This window comes from Alligator mississippiensis, chromosome 4 (assembly GCF_030867095.1).
Source record: "Alligator mississippiensis isolate rAllMis1 chromosome 4, rAllMis1, whole genome shotgun sequence".
NCBI lineage: Eukaryota > Metazoa > Chordata > Crocodylia > Alligatoridae > Alligator > Alligator mississippiensis.
In genome coordinates this window covers 14,663,715-14,686,355 of record NC_081827.1, presented here as the reverse complement: position 1 = coordinate 14,686,355, position 22,641 = coordinate 14,663,715, and the positions used below count along the sequence as shown (strand labels likewise).

The 22,641-nt window shown below is 47.0% G+C and overlaps 1 protein-coding gene across 6 annotated transcripts in view; it reads left to right on the top strand.

Moving 5' to 3' along the window:
• The window catches only part of FRMD4A (FERM domain containing 4A), a 283,978-nt gene that overhangs the window by 184,429 nt on the left and 76,908 nt on the right, over positions 1-22,641 (top strand). For all 6 annotated transcript variants that reach the window (XM_019487548.2, XM_019487547.2, XM_014607558.3 and 3 more), the window contains exons 5-7: positions 8,780-8,864; positions 14,405-14,461; positions 18,974-18,996. In XM_019487548.2, coding sequence (XP_019343093.1) covers positions 8,780-8,864; positions 14,405-14,461; positions 18,974-18,996 — 165 coding nt within the window. The remainder of the gene's footprint in view (positions 1-8,779; positions 8,865-14,404; positions 14,462-18,973; positions 18,997-22,641) is intronic.

Sequence of the window (22,641 nt, the reverse complement as noted above, 5' to 3'; positions counted from 1 at the left end):
GGATCTGCTACCAGGGGCAGGTAAGAGAGGCTCCTCCTGCCTCAGCCTTTCCTGCGAGTTCCCAGCTGATTGCTTTGCAGAGCTTTTCTGTTTTCATCTCCCTCCTGAGGCCCACTGCATGCTTCAAATGTCAGCGTTTAAAGTGTGCATCCCCAAACATTAACACACAGGGCTTGAACATGAAAGCAGCTCAGCGGTTGGAGCTGTCTAGGCTAATCATTTACCATGAGCGCTGGATGTAACGGCGGCTGCGTTGGAGTCCATTAGAGGCACGTGCATATCATGTTTTATCTTTTTCAGAGAGCAAATGGGTCTCCCATCTTTCAAATCATCCATAGAAGTTTTCATTGACATGGTGGGGAGGATGATAGGCCGGATCCAGAGCTCACCAAAGCACATGAGCATCTTGCTCCATTCAGACGCTGAGTTCAGTTTAGCCATAGGATCGTAGGAAAGTAGGCCTGGAAGTAGTTACTTTGTTGATCTAATAGTTAAATTAATAGCATGAGACTCTCTGCTTCTTTGGGAGCTTCATTCTGCTTCCTTTTAAGAGCAAAAAGGCTCAGACTTCGAGGCCCTCTCTTGCCTTTGTCCAATGCTTTCCATCCTGGGAGCAGAAAGTACTTTGTGGAAAGGACTGGTTGAAAATGAGGGAAATAAATAGCAGGAACATGCAGGAACTAGACCTCTTTGTTTGGGTTGAAAATGTTCCCAAAAGTTGGTTTTCATTCAGTTATGCTAATTCATGTCAATGGTGAGGGGGAAACACTGTGTCTCAGGTTGTTTGTCTTTCTCACAGGTTAGAAATAGTGTATCAGGGTGGAGGGGGTCTTCCCACACCACAGCACTGTCATAGTGGGGGGCCCTTGCTACAACTGATTTCCAAACTCCCAGCCCTTGCCGTGGATGGACAGCTGTCCCACAGCTCTGCTGGAGGCTGGAATTCACCCCCAGCCTTTCCCGCACAAACTTTTAAGTTTATCAGCTGCAGCCCCCTGGGTCAGCCACAAATATCTGCAGTCCTTCTCCCCCATGCCTCATTCCCTTAGTCACTGACCACCTCCTTTTGGAGTAATGACTGATCCTTATGTATAGCCAGGTTCACCAGAGCCACCTGTTCCCACTGATCTTGGGCTTATCCCGAACCCCCAACTTGAGCTCATGCTGTTGTGACCCATCCATTCACCACTACCACCTCTGTCCCTGGAGAGCAGGCAGTCAGGATGGGGCTCCCTGCCATCTCCCTGCCCAGTCGGAGCTCTCTGAAGATCCTGCACACTCGTGACCCTGCCAGGGAGGGCACTGGGGCCAGATCCTCTATCATGGTGGCCCGCTAATCTGGGGGAGATCTTGCTTAGCCGTGAAATGAAGAAAGTTGGACTCTTTCTTTAAACTGTCGAGAGAGTTCCCAGATCTCTTGTGAACTGTCTTGGAAAAGCTAAAATGTTGTGGCAAATGAGGAAACATTTGAGTTTGGCCATTTTGTTAACAAAACCTTTTGACTAGCTAGATTCCTATGCATGAGCTAAGCTTCACAGGCATCAGGAGAAGCAAAGAAGTGTTATGAAGTCCTTGATACTACGGTAGGCTACAAATCACATGTGTACTCCTGCCCAATAAAGTTCTTCTGTAGTTGAATTTAGATCTTGGATGAGTTTCGCATGGCAAAGCATTTTATTACCCTCGAGCAATTCTGCCTGCTTTCTTAGGAAATAAATACAGTTCATGTTAGAGTCATGGGCTCAAATATCTCGAATAATAGATTCAAATGAGTAATAGGTGAATGAACAGCTCAGAGCTTGGGCTCCTATAGCACCTATACACATGCATTGAGGCTGCTTCAATGCACTGTAATAACTGCACGTCAGACGGAGCACACTCAATTAATCGAGTCTGCTGGAGCATGGTAATTACCAGCAGACTCCAGTGTCATGTGTATCAGTGTCCCCAGGCTGAAAAATGGCAGTGGGTTACTTTAACTAAAGCTTGTTCAACAAGCTTTAGTTAAAGTGCCCCCACTGCCATTTTTCAGTGTGCTGATGCTGATACATGTGACACTCCAAGCACTTAAATTAGAGCGTCTCTCAGACCTTCCTCCACCTCCCAGAGCATGTGCATAAAAGAGCCTAGAACCTGTTACTGGTAGTTTGCCAAATCCAGCCCGAGCTAGTAGTGGTCCAGCAACTGTTTGTTGGATTTGGTTTCCACTGGACATCCCTTTGCATCACAAAATCCATCTCTGCATTTGGCATTCATTGGCCTTTTCTTTGGTAAAGAGATGAAAGCGTTGGTGGCCATGGAAGCTGATCTGTCTCCCCCCCTGCAGGTTTTCCATAGTTTGGACATGGAAAATTATTCCCTTCTTGCCTTCACTTCCCCTACTTCTCAGAAAAATAACTTTAGCTACCAAGCACTTTTCACTGGTGCTAAATTCACACATGTGGGACTGGGTTTTTATGCAAGGCCAACCAAAGGATCAGCTGAATAATTGGGTAAAATGGAGGGTAGGGGCAAGGACTGTCTCAGGAGACCCTCAGCACCTGGCAGGACCTGACATCTCAGCGATGAAATGATGGAAAAGGCTGTCAGGGAGCTATTCAGAGACGTTAGGCACACGTCTCCTTCGGGAAGTCAGTGGGAGTTAGGCACCCAACTGCCGGTGCCGTCTTGGAATAGCTTTCCCCGACTCTCCGCTGAGCTAAATCCGCGTCACTCCAGCTAAATCCAGACACTGTCCTGATTTCCACCAGCTGAGGGGGTGGAATTTGTAGTAAAGCTTGTCACAGTCACTGCTGCAGAAATTTGGCCACTGGAAATAGGAGCCTTGCCTTTTGTTGCTGCCTGGCTTTGCTGTTTAAGACTGGGGTGCCAGCTAACTACCATTGGATATGGAGCACGATCTAATCAGTGCAGGGCACGTAACCTCAGCTGAAAGGCTTATGCGCTGGTGAAATTTTAAACGGTTGAGGCGCAGCAGCTTCAAAAACCTTCCAGGATGTGTAATACAGCGTTCATTATTATCTTCCTCGCGCTGAGAGGTGGCAGTCAAGATAGGCTCTTTGTGTTCATTACACAGCATAATATTCACTGGTCCATTTAATTAATGCTTAGAAAATGGACTCAATGAATTATAAGTGACTGGGGATGGAAAGAGAGTAGCAGGAGTGTCATTTTCTAGCTCTTTTTTTACCAGGGATTTTAAATTTAAAAAAATATACATCCACCAGTCCCCTTTGGGAAGCTCACAGCTCTTGCTGCGAGAGAGGAGTGAAACTCTCCTTGTGACATTTGCTGGCCAGAAAAAAAATACTGGAAGGGGCTTCCAGATGCAGTTTTATTTATTGTCTGTACTGAGTAGCATGGAGAGTACCAACTAAGACAGGGCCCCCTTTGTGCCAGGTACCTCGCAGACACGCTGTATTCCCTGTATCCTGTGCCTCAATCAGAAGTTATGGGCATGATACAGGAACAACTGGGTGTGGGTCCTCCAGCCTGATTAGACCAGTGTTTTCCCAACCTTTTTAGCCTCAAGGCACCTCTTTATAACTTTTTGGAATTTAATGTCGCCCCAGCTGAGAAGCACTGAGCTAGACTCTAGCTAGTACCAAGTTAGGGCAGCGAGGGCAGGACCTCACCCTGCTGTGCCCGGCTTTTTCCATTGCCCCTTCCCTACCCCTTGGTCTATACCTGAGGGGGCAAGTGTGGTCCCAACTGCTGTGGCTGCTCCTCTGGGGACTTGCATGCTGGCAACTGGAGCCACATGTGCTTGTGTCCACTCTGGCCAGCCCCAGGAGCATGGGAGGATTGGGAGGGATGAGCTGGGCTGAAAAGTGCGGTCCCATATCCACCCAGCCAGCCACACATGGCAAAGTGTGCTGCTGGGAGCATGGAGGTTGCTGGGGGGCAGAGGAGCAGGGCATCTGGCAGGAGAAGTAGTGATCGCTTACTTTGTAGGATAAAGGTTGAGCACCACAGTACCTCAGCTGGGAATCACTGGACTAGATGATCGGAAAGGCTACTTCTGACTGTAAAGTTGGCAAGCTTTTGAACATGCAGCAAGGAAAAGGGATTGCAATATAAATAGACAAGACCAACAAAACATGGGTGATGGGGGAGGAGGGGAGAAGTATTATCCACCCAGTTTTACAGACAGGGACCAGAAATGCAGACTGGTTAAGTGACTTGGTCAAGGTCATGCGGAAAACTTGTGGCAGAGTCTCTGATATCTGTAACCCTGATCTCCAATCTCAGATCACTTCCTTGGCCAGAGAACCACACCCTCTGCCTGCTTAGTCAGGGCCATCTGATCATGGTAAAGCACATTTTCCATCAGTGTGTTTTGCAGAAGTCAATCATAGGAAGAGACGCCTTCCCCGCCTCACCCCCCTTCCTTCAGTGCGGGATCTGAATTCCAAGGAGTAGGCTGCATTTCCGATTTTCTGTGTATGCCACAGAGCAAATCCCACCAGAGCTCTCTCTGCAGATCTGTTTTCTTTTCAATAAGAACAGCAATTTCCTGCTGCACATGTACTGTATTTGTCTAGGTGTGCTGGGGGGGAGGTACCTCCATCCCCTCTCCAGCATGCACTCTACTCTGCCGGCCCCTCGGGAATTGGGTTCTCTTTGTGAATTTCAAGTACCATGTGCAAGCTCCTGGCTAAGCGGGGACTCGGCTTTTCAGGCAGCAAAGGGACTGCACGGGCCTGGGTAGAAAGCCTTAAGAAGCATCGTGGTGGCTTTAACAAATGCAAGACTGCCCCCGTGTGTCATTAGACAGAATCGTGTTTGTGCAGGCGCCACAACGAGAAGGACCTTTGCTAACTGGCTGTACTGTAAACACCACCTGGCATGTGAAAATCAAGCTGTTACCCAAATTACAGGTAATCTTGCAGGTTGGCTGCTGATAAAAGGGGCAGAAGCAGATCTACAGTCTGACCTTTCAAAAAAAAACACAAGCATGTACCCCAAAGTCTATCTGGCTACCCGTGACAACATAATGTAGATTCTCACCAGTACCAGCTGGGCAGACTCAAGAGGTGGGAAGAGCATGGCATGCAGGTTGGCAGCAAGTCTTCTTGAATTTGCTGAGTTCTCCAAATTTGCCTCCAGTCTATACCCCCTATTTATAGATGGCTGGTTGTAATATTAGAATCATAGAAGCATAGAAAATAAGGGCTGGAAGGGACCTTGGGAGGTCATCTAGTCCAGCACCCTGCTCAAACCAGGACCATCCACAACTAGGTCATTCCAGCCAGAGCTTTGTCTAGCTGGGTCTTAAAAACCTCCAAGGATGGAGAGTCCACAGTCTGTCTGGGTAACCTGTTCCAGTGCTGTACTACCCTCCTACTGAGAAAATTCATCCTAATATCTAATCTAAAGTTCCCTTGCTGCAACTTGAGATCATTGCTCTTTGTTCTGTCACCTGTCACCGCTGAGAACAGTTTACCTCCATCCTCTTTCGAACCTCGCTTCAGGTAGTTGAAGGCTGCTATTAGGTCCCCTCTCAGTCTTCTCTTCTGTAGACTAAATAAGCCCAGTTCCCTCAGCCTCCCCTCACAAGTCATGTGTCTCAGCCCCAAACCATTTTCACTGCCCTCCCCTGGACTTTCTCCAGTTTGACCACATCCTTTCTGCAGTGGGGGGGCCCAAAACTGGACACAGTACTCGAGATGTGACTTCACCAGTGCTAAATAGAGGGGCATAATCACTTCCATTGACATGCTGGCAACACTCCTACCAGTGCAGCCCAGTATGCCGTTAGCCTTCTTGGTAGCAAGGGCACACTGCAGGCTCATATTCATCTTATTGCCCACCGTAAACTCCAGGTCCTTTTCTGCAAAGCTGCTGCCCAGCCAGTCAGCCCCCAGCCTGTACTGGTGCATGGGATTGATCCATCCTAAGTGCAGGACTTTGAACTTATCCTTGTTGAACCACATGAGATTTCCTTCTGCCCAATTCTTCAATTTGTCTAGGTCACTGAAGCCCAGCCCTGCCCTACAGTATATCTACTATTCCCCCCAGATTGGTGCCATCTGCAGACCTGCTGAGGGTGCACTCTATGCCATCTTCCAGGTTGTTGATGAAGATATTGAACAAAACCACCCCGGGACTGACCCCGGGTACTCCACTTGATACCAGCTGCCAACTAGACATCGAGCCATTGATTACTACCCTCTAAGCCCAATGCTCCAGCCAGTTTTCTATCCACCTTACAGTCCATTCATCCATCCCATATATCCTTAGCTTGCCTATGAGAATGCTGTGGGAGACCATATCAAAAGCCTTGCTAAAATCAAGGTATACCACATCCACTGGTCTCTCCACATCCACAGAGCCCTTCATCTCATCATAGAAGGCAACCAGATTGGTCAGGCATGACTTGCCCCTGGTGAATCCAGGCTGCTTGTTCCTAGTAATCACCTTCTCCTTCTTGCTTAGATCCTTGAGGATCTGCTCCATGACTTTTCCAGGGACTGAGGTGAGGCTGACTGGTCTGTAGTTCCCTGGATCCTCCTTTTTCTCTTTCTTAAATATGGGTACTATGTTTGCCCTTTTCTAATCATCCGGGACCTCTCCTAATCACCATTAGTTTTCAGAGATGATGGCCAGTGCTCTGTAATCACATCAGCCAACTTCCTTGGTGCCCTCAGGTGTATCCCATCTGGCCCCATGGACTTGTACCTGTCCAGCTTTTCTAAATAGTCCCTAACCTGTTCTTTCACTGCTGTTGGTTCCCCAAACTGTAAAAGGTTTATTCTACGATCATTCAGAAACAGGCTTCGGACCTTCTGCTTAGCCGCACTACTGCAGCTTGGTCTAGGTCCCTTGAAAACGGCCAGGGCTGGCAATAAAGCCATCTCTTCTCTTGTCCTCAGCCCAACACCAGTAATGACAGTCAGGCAGTTAGAAATTAGCTGCCTCTGTTGCAAGAGATGTTCTCTCTGCATTTCTTTATCTGCTATCTCAATGGCTCTTCAGAAGAAACAGTAGCAGAAGTACCTCCACTTTTGTCCATGAGTTCAGCAGAAAGGACGCCAGATCCATGCATTTAAAATGACGTCTTTTCTTTTCTTTACAAAGTGCCCTTTTTGGACACAAGAACTGGAGCTGAACAGTGTTCTTTGGTGAATAAATTATGTGATGAAAACCACAGTTTTGGAGGAAACCATGTGCATATACAAGTAAAATCAAGCAAATAATTGAGGCTGGAAAAAATAAAAGGAAAAGTTTTGTGTGACTGACCAAAATTGAAATGGCTTGGTCTTTTTCATTTTGCCAGAGGGAAAAAACATACCGGGTTGACTGAAAAAAACTATTTGGTGCCCGGCCAGTGTAATAACTAATCAGTCTAATAACTACTTCTGTTCTAAAAAGAGTTTATTTGACTAGGCAGTTTTGAAGGGCCTTCAGAAGAGTCAGGATTTTGTTGGTACTGTGTGTGCTGTAGTGGTGCTGGGATCCTTAGTCAAGGTCAGAGCCCAGTACATAGAAGTCCCAGTCCAGATCAAAGGGGCTCTTTGCAAACACAGACAAAGCTTGGGCCTTTGCCCCTAAAGATCTTACCACTATTGCCCCAGCCTAGCAAATGGCTTGTCCCTGGGCAGATTCTTTTGTTTGTAAGAGCCGTTCTTTGCTTTTCCCAGACCCAGACCCAGGCTCAGTCAAGCCAGGACTTAAGGCTTCACTGCAGCTGGACAAGGACTGAATTATCTCTTTTTCTTTTAGTTCCTGATACAGAGAGCACTTCACTGGCACCTTCCATGTTATAATTGTCTCTTACGACGTGTGTTAGTATTGTAGTTCAGGCAGAGGCCTATCTACCACCGAGCTGCAGCTTCAAAATCAGCCTGAAGCAAAGTGGACAGGAGTGCAATTCTAGTTTTTTTTTCTTTCCTTTCAATGGAAATACAAAATGTCATTTCATTATTGTTTGAACCCAGGTGATTCTCTCTTACTGTTGGAATTGTAAATGCACAGAAGGTATGAGTATATGTTTGCACGTGTGTGTAATTTCATAAATACAATGAAATAATAACAACAATCAGCTTTCGACTTTGGTGGGATCTTGCTCTCATTGTTCTAGTGCTTTTTTATCATGCAGCAAATGAAAAGCCAGATCATGTGTCTGCTCAATTCAATGGCAAAGCTGCTGTGCATTAGGTAGTAAAGGAGCAGGACTCTAAAGCACTGGAGAATAGAAGTCTATTTACGCAAATAAAAAGAGGAATGTGAAATCCATTTGCACAGAGTAATTTTTTTGTAATATATTCATATACATTTGAAGTAATAAACAAGTGCCAAAGCATTGTGGGTATTTTTAATAATAAGGATTTGGCTAAATGTCTTTCTGTGGTATAGTCAGGAGTCATTTCACACTCCAGTCAAATGCAGCCGCCTGCGGGTTCCTTAATGGCAATCAGCAATGCTACAGCACAGCTTTGGGCAGAGAGTGAAAGAGAGGTGCCCCATGTGACTGGGATGTCAGGGGGAAGTTTACAGACAGAGACATGGAAACAAAGCAAATCATCTTCTTGATAATCCTTTCAGCATGGTCAGGATATATGCTGAATCCTGTTGAACGATTGCGTCCTAAAGGACATGCGGGCAGAACCACAATATTATAACAAGTAAACAAAAGAGCTTTATTTTTCTTACAATCTGCCTGACTCCATTGGTTATACCTTTCATGGAAGCAGTGTCTAAATAAAGTGTGGTCTTTCTTTTGCTTTCCTTTGAAACCTTCTTATGTGGCTCATCTGTCTTTTCCTTTCCTTTCCAGGTTCTACATTGAAAGCATCTCCTATCTAAAAGATAATGCCACCATCGAGCTGTTTTTCCTGAATGCAAAGTCCTGCATCTACAAGGTAAGGGCCCCTTTGACTTGAAGATTGGATTAAGGGGGTGAAAAAAAAAAGTTTGGCTCCTTCACCTGGATCAGAGATTCTCAGTCTACCCCCAGTTCGAGGGTGCTGCAGTTGGCTGGCTGCTCGCATGGCCCCAAGCCAGGGTTGTCAGCTAAAATAAATATCTGTAGCAAGTCTAATCAAATGAAGGAAGCTATTCATGTCATGGTTGGGGCCTGTGGGGGGGAAACAATTGTGCTATATAAATGCATCAGCGTACAAACACCAGGGAGGCAGAAGACCTGTTTAAGTTAAAAGGACAATGTTGATTCAAGGACTAATGGATATAAATTGGCCTTGAATGCTTTTAGACTGGAACAGCATTTATATACGTGCTCCAGAAGTGAGTGGGGAGGGGGGGAGCTTTAATTAGAATGGCTCTGAGAGCCCTTCCAATTAACGTGCCTGGAGTGTCTCATGTATCAGCATCCCCCGTGCTTAAAAATAGTGGCAGGGGCACTTTATCTAAAGCTCATCAAATGAGCTTTAGATAAAGTACCCCCACTGCCATTTTTAGGTGCAGGGACACTGATACACAAGATGCTGGAGGCTGCTATAGTGCAGTAATTGCCATGCTCCAGCAGACTCGTTTAATTGAGTCTGCTCCGATGTGCTGGAATTACAGCGTGTTGGAGCAGCCTCATTGCTCGTGTATAGGTGTATAGGTGCCTGAAATGACTAATCATCATGGAGGCTGTGGAACAGCCTTTGTGGAGGCGCACCGGGAGCAAAAAACGTAACTATTTCTAAGATGGAGTTTGTTTGGTAAGTCATGAATAGGTTTGTAGGACTTGATCGGTTGCCTGCAGAAATAAGAGATGGAACACCATGGTCCAGGAGTTCCCTTCCTGTCCCTGCAACCAACCGTCCATCACTGTCCCCAGCTCTTCACAAAGTTTGTTCTTTTCAGTTTGGTCCATCCATTGCTGTATCTGCCCTAAAACAGAAGTTGAAGGATTGATTCTCCTGTTGCTTATGGGGAAGCAATTAGAAATAAGTCCTGGAGTCATAGAGAAGTAAGGCTAGAAGGGACCTCCAGAGGTCATCTAGTCCAGCCCCCTGAATGAGACAAGATCATCCCTATACAAACCATCCTATACAAATCCATTATCTAACCTATTAGCAAAACTACAGAGTCAACCCTGACACCACCACGAGCCATAACACCCTAACCTACCACAAGTAAAGAAGGAGGACCACCATGACCAACATCCTTTGAAATCAGTGTCATAACACCAGCGTGAGAAAAGACTCATGCTTTGAGGTCCCAGTAACAGAGAAGTCCCTTAGAGGGGGCAGTGGGTCAATGGTGCATCTCTGCTGCTTGGCTGGCATTTGTCTGTCCTGGCCACTGTCTTCCCTGTGAGCTGCCTGTCTCACAGTGCCTTAACACAGATGTGAGAGGGTGAGCATCTCAAAATGCTCTATGCAGATGAATTAGCTCTGGGGAGACAACAGTTATATTCAATATACAGATAGGAACTGGGGTACAGAGGGAGTGAGTGGCTTGCCCAAGGCTTCACAGGATGACTGTGGCAGACCAGATCTACCACATTTTCCTCGGTGCAGGCCATCAGATATGGACAGTGTTTGTAATCTCTGCTCAGGCACTGACTTTTTTCTGTAGCTCCGGCCAAGCTGTTTAGACCCAGGTCCCATATGGAATTTAGGTGCCTAACTCCTAGCGAAGTCCATTGGCATTAGACACTTGATTTTAAAGATATGGGACTTCCCTCCTAACATCAATAAAACAGGGATGAGACCTGCCCTCCATCACATCAAGCTTGTTATTACAGCACAGTCATAGCAGTTGCCTCTGAGTGCCTCTTAAGAGGATATCCTGCCTCCAATGCCTCTGTCTTTGAAGTGCTTTGCTGATGCTGCTGTTTCAGTTACAGGGCAGGGGGCTATGTAAATCCAAACAAAAAAAAATGAACCAAGAGACCATATTTTTAAAGTCCTTCCATCCAGGAGACATTTCCACTCCCTCAACAACCTCCCGACTTTTCCTCTCCAGCTTCTTCATTCCCCCCTTTCATTTTTTAACCATATTTGAGTGTTTAGGGCTGAACCTAACAGCTTGCTTTCCACAGACGCCCAAGATCCCACCTTGAAAGTAAATGAAATCAAAGCACAAAGCTGACAGGAGGGGGCTTGCGACTTCCAAAAAAGTGTCCGTCATCTAGTGTTTTAGAAAGCAAGGCCTTTGTTCATTTACAGAATAAAAATGTAGAATCACTGCAAATCAGTTGCTTGCAAATGCAAGGGACTGGGTCAATGGCCAGGAGCTCTTTTCTTGTCCTATGCTCCCAGATATCTGACTTGAGGTAGTGAGAGGGATAGATCAGCAGAGGGCACCCTTGTCACTGAACTGAACATCAGGACCAGTTTCCCAAGCTGTTACCTGGGGTGGCGGAGAGATAAACCCCTCCTTTGGGCCAGTGCACAGGGCAACTTGTTTGTGCCAAAAGCTCCTCTGGCCTGTGGCCTTCTGAGAAACACCAGCCTGTTGTCACGAGTCACCTTAAACAAAAGTGTCCCCTGGGCAGAGCTCTCCGTAGCTCAGAGTACAGACATGTTCACCCATCATAAGTGCTGCTGAGGGGAGTGATAATTGTTTTGCCCTGTCTACACTTGCAAGTCACCGTGCAATAGAGACAGGAGTGGGGGAGACTCCAGGATCAGGTTCGAGTCATCTGAGATGTTAACCCAGAGCCCCAGTGTAACACATCCTGGCAGAAGGCTGGATCCCGGAGCCTACAGATTCCCAGGGATCTGTGCAGACCTTGGGGGATCAAGATCGTCCATGCCAAGACCCTTTTCCTCCATGCGGCCCCTGGAATTCTTGCACACGCACTCGCCCCGGGACCCGCTGCAGCTGGGCTGCCTTGGGACCTCTCGCTGGACCTGCCAAGCCCTGCTGCATACCTCTCTGCCAGGTGGGCCCTGGTGGGTGGTTCTAGTCCGGGAATCCAACAGAGGCTTCTTGCAGCTGGAAAACTGGGTGTCCACCCCAGCACTTCCCTGGCAAAGTGGCTCCTAGTGACTCACCTCCCATCTGTCAGTGAGGAAGCAGCGGGCGAGTGGGATTATGACTGATTCACAAACAAGTGCATTGTGCTTGTCCCAGCAAGCAGTTTGCTCAGTAAGCGATATTAGCCAGCACCAAGATGTTCTGAAGCTCCAGGCCTCGCCCTGCTCCGGCGTCTCAGCCATGCACAATCAGAGCACTGTTCTTCCATGTCTCCTGGCTTCAGCAGGGATAAGGCACAGGCAAGGACACCGTTGAACCTGGTCCAGCAGTGTCTTTGCCCAGCTCTGCTCTGCAGCAAGGTTGCCATTACAAACGCTTACTCAGCCCACTGCTTGACTTTGGGAATGCTGCCAGGAAAAGCTGAAGCCGCTGTTCTTTTTTTGGAGGAGGCTTTAATAAAAGAAAGTGGGGAAAAAAAAGAATCAGAAAAGCTGGGTTGGCCTATTTTTGTCTGGCCTCTCCTGCAAACATTACTTTGCACAATCCAATGCGCTGTCATCCTGATACAAAAATAGCCCAGTCAGATTCGGACTCTCCCACTCAGGTCCTGCCTAGTCTCACTTCTTGCCTCCATCAGGGCTTGCTTGGTTTTAACGTATGCACTGCACTTGCGAGCTGCAGCCCAGAAAGCCAGGTGCTCTGTTTAAATGTAGGAGAGGGGAGGACAGTACAAAGGATCTGCCAATATGCCATGGAAGGATCTCTCCACAGCAAAAGAGGGGCCAGTGACAATGCTTAGAGAGTGCGTGGCCCCACACTGCAGTGGGTTTTGCTGGGGTGGGGGTCAGCCTGGTAAGAACTGAACTGGGACCCCCAGTAGACTGCACTTTCCCACTTGGTCTCTGCATGGAGTTCCCATCGGCTTATTCCCCCACAGCTACCATGCAGCTATACTTCGCTGGACAAGGGCCCAACCATACTCCTCCCAGAGACAGCATGGTTGGGTATAAGTAGGAAGGGCCCATGAGCTCTCTGGAAAGCACTCATCTGTATGTGATCAAGTCAAAAGTCTACCGCTGTCATTAAGGCACAGCAGGCTCTATAGCCGATGGCACACAAAGGAGGGATGTGGCCAGCAGTAGGTCTGGCCACCATTGACTCCCAGTCTGCATGACCAGCCACTCACAGCTGCTTCAGCTGGAGACACGAGGGTAAAGAGAGGCCCCAGTCATGCTTTTGGGACCATAACAAGATTCCTCAACTGTTCTGTCATCATGCCACAGGTGCATGTGCAGTGGTCCTATATAAATAATGCATGATAACAGTAAACTCCTATTGGTCAAAGGTCTTTACTTAGCCTGAAGGCTTTCTTAGTCATCCAGCCATCACCACTGATAGCCCTTGGAAAACCGGTGCTATGGAAAGCATGCGTCTTTTCTTTATGGTTCTCGAAAGCGGGGTGGGAGATATGGGTACTCTCCCCCTTCTGCATTAGCTGCACCTTTGGTGGCTGTAGGAGAGAACATACATCGTTGAGAGCTAGTTGGGCTCCCAGACACCACAGGTCTCCTTGCCTTCTCTCAAGGCTCTCCTGCTGCCCTTCCTGTGAGGTGGAGATGTCATCATCTGGCACTTTCTTTGTGTTGATTTAACTTGCACCCCAATTGTGGTCCCCTGATACGTGTCATTCCCCCAGTACCCATGCGTCATTAGCAGACTCGGCCCAATTAAATTAGGTGGTTAAGCAACAGCTGAGCACAGGGAAAATGAGGGAAGCTTCTGTATTGCAGCCTTGGTCTCATCAGAAGGTAACCTCGGTGGGTTATTAGAGAGGAGCTGAGGTCAATAGCTCTTTTTAAAAGCTGGCACTGAGAAAGAAACAGGCAATGCCATATCACCTGGGTCATGGTCTCTGTTTTACCCTTATTTGCCAGGAGCAGAGGCAGCACAGTTATCATGGCTCATGAACTGAGGTGTGCCTCTTACCTGCATGGGCACATCATGTAACACCAGTGTCTCCAGTTGAACCAGCTGTGAGTGGCTGGTCATTCAGGCTGGGAGTCCAAGGTGGCCAGACATGTTGCTGGCCACATCACTCCCTTGTGTGCCATTGGCTATATCATCATGGCTCCTTAAATTTAGGACTTCAGTCCTGGTTCTGTGTTTCTTTCCAGATGCAGTAAAACAATAGATTAAATTCTGAAAAACCTACAGGAAACATCCAAATCTCCAAATTGGAAGGGCCCAATCCATGTGACCTTCTCTCGCAACAAGCCCCTACATCCCCCTTCTGGCTGAGTTCATAAGTCATGCTTCATTTACCAGGGCAGCATCTTGCATATTTTGTTTCCTCCACATCACAATGAGCACATTCAGCTTCTGGGAGTACTGGGAACCCTTTCAAGTCAGACCAGAGGAGAAGGCAGGAGCCGCTCACTTTGCTGTGCTGTAACAAGGAAGAGATGCGGGTTCTTCCTGAGGGCGCTGAAATGTTAGTGAACTCTCCTTTTTTTTATTTTTGCTTCAGGAGCTCATTGAGGTAGACAGCGAAGTGGTGTTTGAATTGGCTGCATACATCTTGCAGGTAGGCAACAATTTCTCATTCTTCATACATGGGATAAATCTGTTATTAAGCATTTGACAATAATGCCTATGGGACTTACACCAGCTGGACAGGAAGGCAGCAGAAAGGAGATTATTTTGCCAAACCAGGGGGGAAAAGCCAGGACCCTTTCATGCTGGATTGTAACCTTGCAGCCCAGGCTGAGGACAGGGCACCACATGGCAGTGCTGCTCCAGGAAGGGGACAGGAACCAGATTGTGACTCTCAGAATCTGGTTCCTGCTTCCCCTCTGCTCCAGGGTTGTGGAAGTGATCTGGACTAGCCCTTTAGCTGGCACCAGTTACATCCCTTACTGTATCCCCTGTAGCTGTGCTGACTGGCACTTTGGAGCAGGCTGGAGCCAAGACCATGCCAAGTCACACCTGGAGTTGCCTATCAGGACAGGAGGGAAAAGAAGAGCATCCCCACAGCAGCTGCTGCCCCTGCAGACTGATGGGGTAGTATTCTGCACCAAGCAGTCCATACACCAGTACAAGGGAGCCTTCATGCCCCATCAGGCTTGAGGTGTGTGAGGGGTCACAGTTGAGCCCTTATTAATGTGCATCCATGAAACCTACCTAGCAGTACTTGGCATTTCCATTTTTAGCACTGTCCACTTCTGGCTTCCAAATGGCATTATGCATTCACAACTTAAGAGCCACAGCAATGTCAGGTGAGGCCCCAGGAACCAGCTGTTTACATTCACTTCGCACCAACCTCTATGACTATACACTGTGCAGGACACTGGACTGTGAAGCATCATATCTGGAGCCAAGGGAACTGTTTAGCACTGAAATGGTGGGATGAGAACTTCATAGGCCAAATCCCGACCTGGTGAGCACTGTTCCAAAGGCATAGCTATACCTATTTACACCAGATTTGAAGTTGGCCCTATGTTTTACTAAAACCTCCTCTCTCCAGTTGGACACTGATATAAATACTGTGGCTATACTGCCATGCTTCACAGTGAGTTCTGGTACACATCTCTCCAGTGACAAGCCTCCTGCAAACAGATCTCAAAAGCTGAGTTGGAAAGCAGCTGAAGCACGAGGAAAGGAATACAGGACAAATATTCAACAGTGCCTAGCAAACTTTGCAGTTCACTACAGGCAACCAGACTGAATCTGCTTAGAACAGTGGTGCTCAGCCTTTTGGACCCATGGCCCAGATGAGGGCTGTAGGGCTGGTCCACGGGCAAGATTGGACCCCATGCCCCAGGATCAGGCCCCAGGGTCCCATGCTGCTGTGAGCACCGGATCTAGCTTAAGAGCTCCCCATAGACCCATAGAAAGTACCATGGGCAAGATGACACAGCATCAGGGGCCAGCCCATGGGCCAGGGCTTAACCACCCCTGATTTAGAAGGGCATGGAGGGGAAGGAGGTCCTCTTTTTTTCCCTTGTGAAAAAGTGGGGTTTTTGTTTTGTTTTGTTTTTTTCAAGCAATGATTGTCATGGGAGAAGACCAAAGATAATTGTCAGCTGACTCTTTTCTCCCCTCTTGTCAGTAGTTTTTAGTCTTTTCCCAGTCAACCGTGAGTCTACAGTCCTAAAGGATCCATGTGGAACAGCTAAGCCATTTCATCAGAAGGTGTTAATAAATAGACATTAAACTTCTATAGATCTTTTCATCTTACAGAAGCAGTTAGTGCAAAGGGGTTTCAACCTTCATTATATAACAGGAGAGAGAGAACAATTAAAAGCACATTGCAGTAATTGCATATTGGCCTGCAGGGTGAATACACATCAAACAGTAAACTCATTGTAGAAATTAGCAGTAGTGATATTAACCTGTTGCCTGTACATCCTAATGAATAGCTGAAGCAATTAGTGACATATATGTGCAAGCCAAAGCCAGATAGGCCGCTGTAACCCTTGATTGCTGTGGTCTTAACTCTTGACCATCTCAGACAAACACAGTGGGCACATCTACATGAGATTTTACTGTACAGTTGCCTAATTAAGTTTGCAGTAAATATCTCAACATCTGCAGGTTTGCCCCTATTAGGGTGTACAAAACTAATAAACTCAGCAGCAGGGTAGGACTTGTAAATACCCTCAGGCCTCCTGCCAGCTGGGGATACTGAAACCCAGCTCAATGTGCTGTGGTTCGGGTACATGTGTAAACAGTGCACCCAGGAGCTTTCTGGGAACAATGAACTGCAAAGCAATAAGCTGCACAGTAAATTGCTGTACGTTAATGGCTCGTGTAGATGTGCTTAGGATAGCATACATATTGAGGCAGTAGTTTCATAGATTTCATAGACATTAGGGCTGGAAGGAACCTCATAAGATCATCAGGTCCAGCCCCCTGCCCAAGGGGCAGGAAGTCAGCTAGAGTCAAAGGATCCCAGCATGATAAGCATTCAAATGTTTCTTTAAAGTGTCCAGAGTAGGTGCTTGCATCACCTCTGGAGGCAATCTATTCCAGGTCTCGGGGGTTGGGACAGTAAAGAAGTTTTGCCTTATGTCCAGACTAAAACAGTCCTGCAGGAGTTTGTGACCATTGGAGCTTGTCATCCCTTGGTGTGCGTTGGTGAACAGGTGTTTCCCCAGATCCTGATGCACACCCCTGATGTACTTATAGGCTGCCAACAAGTCACCCCTGAGCCTGCGCTTCTCCAGGCTGAAGAGTCCCATAGCTCGCAGCCATTTTTCATCAGACCTGTTCTCTTGCCCTCTGATCAAGTGTTTGGCTCTCCTCTGGATTCTTTCAAGCTTCTCCATGTCCTTCCTGAATTGTGGTGCCCAGAACTGGATGCAGTACTCCAGCTGCGGCCTCACCAAGGCCCAGTACAGTGGGGGGATGACATCCAGGGTCTTGCTTGAGATGCATCAGTAGATGCAAGCCAGAGTTTTGTTTGCTTTGCCAGCTGGGGTATCTCATTGGTGGCTCATATTCATCTTGTGGTCAGTCATGACCCCCAAGACTCTTTCAGCCATGGTGCTAGTTGAGTGTAGCACTGCCAAGCCTATAAGTGTGGTGTGAGGTTTTTCGCCCCCCTGAGGTGGATCACCTTGCATTTCTCCATATTGAATGCCATCAGGTTTTCATCTGCCCACCTTGCAAGCCTGTCGAGGTCAACCTGGATCACCAACCTATCCTCAAGTGTGGGCACTCTTCCTCAAAATTTGGTGTTGTCAGCGAACTTGGCCAGTCCACTTCTGACACCAGAGTCCAGATCATTTATAAAGATAGTGAAGAGTACAGGTCTGAGAACAGAGCCTTGGGGGACACCACTGGTCACTGAGCGCCATGTTGATTCAGTTCCATCAACTACCAGTCTCTAGGTCCGACCTCAGAGCCAGTTCCCCAGCCATCGGACTGTAGTGTAGTTGAGGCCATAGTTGCCCAATTTTTTCCATGAGGACATCATAGGACACCAGGTCAAAGGCTTTTTTAAAGTCCAAATATATTATATCAACCTCTTCCCTTTTGTCCAGGTGATACATCAGGAATGAGATTGGTCAGGCAAGACCTACCCGCAACAAACCCGTGCTGGCTGTCCCTCAGGATGTTGCCTTCTATTAGCCTGTCAAGAATGGTTTCTTTAATAATTTTTTCCAAGATCTTCCAGGGATTGAGGTCAAACTGATTGGCCTGTAGTTTCCCAGATCTTCTTTCCTCCCTTTCTGGAAGATAGGCACCACAGTGGCCCTCTTCCAATCTTCAGGTACTTCGCCCAAGCACCACAGGTTCTCAAATATCCCTGCCAGTGGCCAGGATAATGCTAGTTGGAAGTAAGCCTTAATGAAAACAGTCAAGACAGATCCTTCCTCTGCTCTGTGTAGCCAGGATATAATTATTACAACCTCAGTGACAGGCTGCACAGCAAAGTGGATATGTTATCACCCGAGTGCATGCAGTACCCACGCTCTAGCTTGTAGCCCCAGCTAAGTCTATAGCCAGGTTGCTCAAGATTAAAACACCGCCACGCTTAGACTATAAGGTTTTGTGTGTGGACAGAAGGCAAATTAGGAACAACACTGGATTAAGAAGCTCCGGCACTGACCAGATGCAAGTTAGTTTACTGTGTATATATTACATGCTGTCTCAAACACTTAGGTCAAAAGGACAGAAATGTGAGGAGAACACTGCATCCATCAGGAAGTAGAGGCAGGAATGCAAAATCCATCCTCAGGCTGGAATCAAGTGTCAAGGGGTTTTCAATGACCCTAAATCACCTAGACCGTGGGCATCTTCTAGCAGTGCATGGCCCTGACACAGTGCTGATGGCCAGGTGTAGCACACAGTGTAAAGAGCACACTGGCTAATTCACTAGCACCTGTGATAGGAGGGGAGAGTCTGCTCAAGTTCTAGCCCTTTTGAATTTTCTCTGCTGGAATATGTACAGCACCCCAACTTCATTTAAAGGTCTGCTACTGAAAATACCAGTGCACTCTATTAGGAAATGATTGAACCTTGAACATTAAAGATTGCACATTGATTTACATGGTGGATTTTAATGATAAATATCTTTCCCATCATTTTGCAGGAAGCGAAAGGAGACTTCTCAAGGTGAGCTGGTTTACAGTTCTTTCTGTGGCGTGACTTGTTCTAAAAATGGAGTCAACTGTGTGCACTAGAGGAGCAACGCGGCTCCGCTTATAACTGCACAGCAATGGGAATGCTTCATGGGGTCGCTAGCCTAGACATGATGTTTCCTGAACTCATTTATCCCCCAAATACAGACTTTGACTGGACCTCATATGGAAAACAGCATTGTTTGTGATTACATTGTTCCTGAATGTCTTAATGTGCTCGTGAAGTTCAGGAAATGGAGTAGTTTGCAGAAGGAAATTACTAAGGAAATGACTCGACAATCACTGTTGTAATAACACACATCCAACAAGAGGTGATGTTAAAAATCTGTCACTGGCTGGCCTTCCGGTTTGAACTCAGGCCCAGGTTTTTCAGAGGTGGGCTTTGAGCTTGGATGCTACGGTTTGCTGGCACCCCAAGTTTTGACAGCCCTTGAACCTGACACTGAGGAATGTTATATTGTTCAAGGGAGTGGCAAGGCTAGCTTGATCTGGGCACCGTTAATGGAACATACAACATTTTACAAGTGAGCAGGGTAGATCAGAGAGAGATCAGTGGAGACCTACAGTCATTATCACATGAGGTCCATGTAGAGTTCATGGGTGTCCTCACTCTGATACTCAGTAGGAGCATGCCTGTGTTAAAAATGCACATGTAGCATGTGTTACGTTAGTTAAACCTGAGCCAGATTTAACTGGAGGACCACCATCACCCTTGCAGTTAGTCCAAGAAGATAAACCAGTGAATGGATGGGTAGGTGGGCTGATCTGCCTTTTCAGCTCCTTGTGATGGTCTCTCCTGTCAAGGTTGAGATACACTGGTGCATGATACAGGGAACCTCTTGGGTGCCATAGAAGGTAATGAATACACAGATAGAAGACCCCCTTCTCCAGGGCTGGGAGTGTAGGGCTTTAACCAACACTGAAATGTAATTATGGTTTAACAGTAAAAAATGTCCTGTGCAATGTAAACACAGTAACCTCACCCTGCAGATATCTGGAATGTGGTGATGTTGCAAGGTTACATTCAATAAAAGGAAGCTCCAGTTCTTTCCTATTATTTTTCCATGCCCAAACTGACTTACAAAATCCTGACATGTTTGGGGCAAAGAGACACAAGCCCAATCTTGCTTTGTTTTTGAACCATTCAGAGTAGCTTCGTTATCAGCCAGGCTGGTTAGTTGGGTGCCCCTGAGAAATATTCAGCTCTTTGCGCATGCAGGCTGGTTTATAACACAATGCTAAGCCCAGCAAAGCAGTTAAAACAACCTTTACCAATGCAGTCAAACCACGAGATAATTCACACCTTCCATAATGTGCGCTTTAGGGCTGCTACCTTTCCAGGTCCCTTAGATCAACTTGGACATAATATATATGGACAAGTGAGGCCTGAATAAAGTTAAAGAAAGGGGAGAGTAGACAGATCGTTCAAGGGTAGACAGGGCTAGATGGTTCAGGGGTTCAGAGTTATAATTAACATGGAAAAGTTTGGTATGAGCTTTGCAGATAGGTTTTGACATCCCAAAAAATGCCAGCACAAGTACCACAAATAGCTTTTCTCGTGTTAGAGTGAAGGAAGCAATTAGTAATAGTACTCAGAGTTTATATAGATAGCACTTGTCACATGTCGATCTCAAATAGGTTCCAGGGGAGAGCAATCCCTTTTTCCCTATTTTATAGATAGGAAACATGAGGCACTGAGAGGTGAAGCGATTTGCCTAAAATCATCCAGCAGGCCAGGGCTGGGAGTAGAACGTAGGACTCCTGATCCAGCGCTCTGTCCACCAGGCCACACTTCCCTAAGGTGCACCCACTGCAGTTAGCTAATGATGGTCTTCGCTGCTTGACAATTTCTGAATGTAATGGTCCATGGGATTATGATCCTCCAGATCTCCTCCCCACCATTATAACTGGCAGCCTCAATGACACTTTCAGAGTATAGCGTGTGTCTACATAGCACCGTACAGCACAGCATCATGTAAAGATAACCTGAGCTAGCTCCAGAATGAGAAGCAATGTTGCATTTTTAGCATGGCTCTCTGCTTGGGGTAATTAGCTCTGCCCTGCTCATTAGCCCATGTTGACAGGGCTATACTGGTCCTGGACCAGAGCTAGCATCTGTGTATGGCATTGCATTGTGCTTGTAGACCTATTTATACCTGCCAAAGTATGGTCTTAGAGACTAACCCACATGCTCTCTGAGGCATGTAGCAAGGTGCAGGGACAGGTCTGGAGAAGTTTGCAGGTCTTGCTGCCCTCGCTCTATCTGTTTCATGGTGAGATGTTTCTCAGTTCATCGCCTGTCCTGAGCACTTGGCATTTACTAAAGAGGGTCTCCATATTGAATGCAGTCCCACTGCCTTGAAGTCAGCTTCCTCTCCTAATGGGGCAGCCAAACTCTAGCAAAGTTTTGATTTCTCAGGCAAAATATTAAAGACAAATACAGCATGGTGCTAGCAAGACTAACTTCATATATAGACAATAGGAGTCGAACCATCTTATGCCAGGGTTGAAGTTGGCTGCTACTGTCCAGTGTTCGAGACTTATCATTCCTAAAAAGCTGTTCCTTATAGTATTTGCTATTCTCTGAAGCAGAGAAGCTTTGCAGTTGCTCTCTGTCTTTGCTGCTGTGATGTGATGATTATAAATTGCGTGTGAGAGCATACGTTTTGCTAAGGCTGCACTTTTGAACTTGTGCTTGATTCAAGTTTGTTTCTGCAGCAAAAAGAAACCTCAGAGGCACATGTTTGGAGCGCAGGCAAAAAATGTCAGCAGATGCATTGTGTGAAAACACAGTGCCAGATTTACAGCCTGGGGAGACTGCTGGTCTCTAGCCCCAGTGCAGCCAAGTGCCTGAGCACCTGCTTAGCTCTAATGCTGGGAGCTTTCCCCTTGGAGCGCTTGTTGCAGAACTGCTGCCTCTGCCGATTGTAAGCGCGGGGTCATGTCACCTGGGGCATTCGTTACTGCCGCATGGCATCAGCACATCGCAGTAACAAGCAGGTGACCTCAAAACATCACTGCACCATCTCAACAAGGTGTTGAGGGGCCATTGGTTCTGCATGTGATTTGGGGATTGTCAAACCTACTTGCAGGGTGGGATCAAGTCATACAAATCAGTGCTGATCTTAGAAAATACAGGTGGCATTTTTCTGCCCTTCTAACTGCATCAGTCAACAGATCTCCCATGCTGAATGTTTCCACCCCAGCTCAAGGGGAAAATGACTTGTCATGTGTTTGGCATGAATAGTCACCTTCATTGCATGCTCCCTGTTGCTTCCAAAATAAGGAGCATAGCCATTTCAAACAGATGTCCTTACGTTTAGTTAGGGAAGATCTTGCTTTGAGCAGGCAGTTGGACTAGATGACCTCCTGAGGTCCCTTCCAGTCTTTCTTTTTAGGGCTAGGGACAGACAATCAAAAAGCCTGAGCCTGAATTGATTCAGTCTTTGCAGGTTAGTCTAACCTGGATAGGCTAAACCAGTTTATAACCATACAGACATCCCATCTGGACTGAAAGAATGCAGGCAGATACCTGCAGTGGCTCAGGCTAGAAGCTGGGAGGCACTAGAGCATTGGCGACATGTAAGGAGTGCACACGGGTGCACGTGCACCCCCTGAG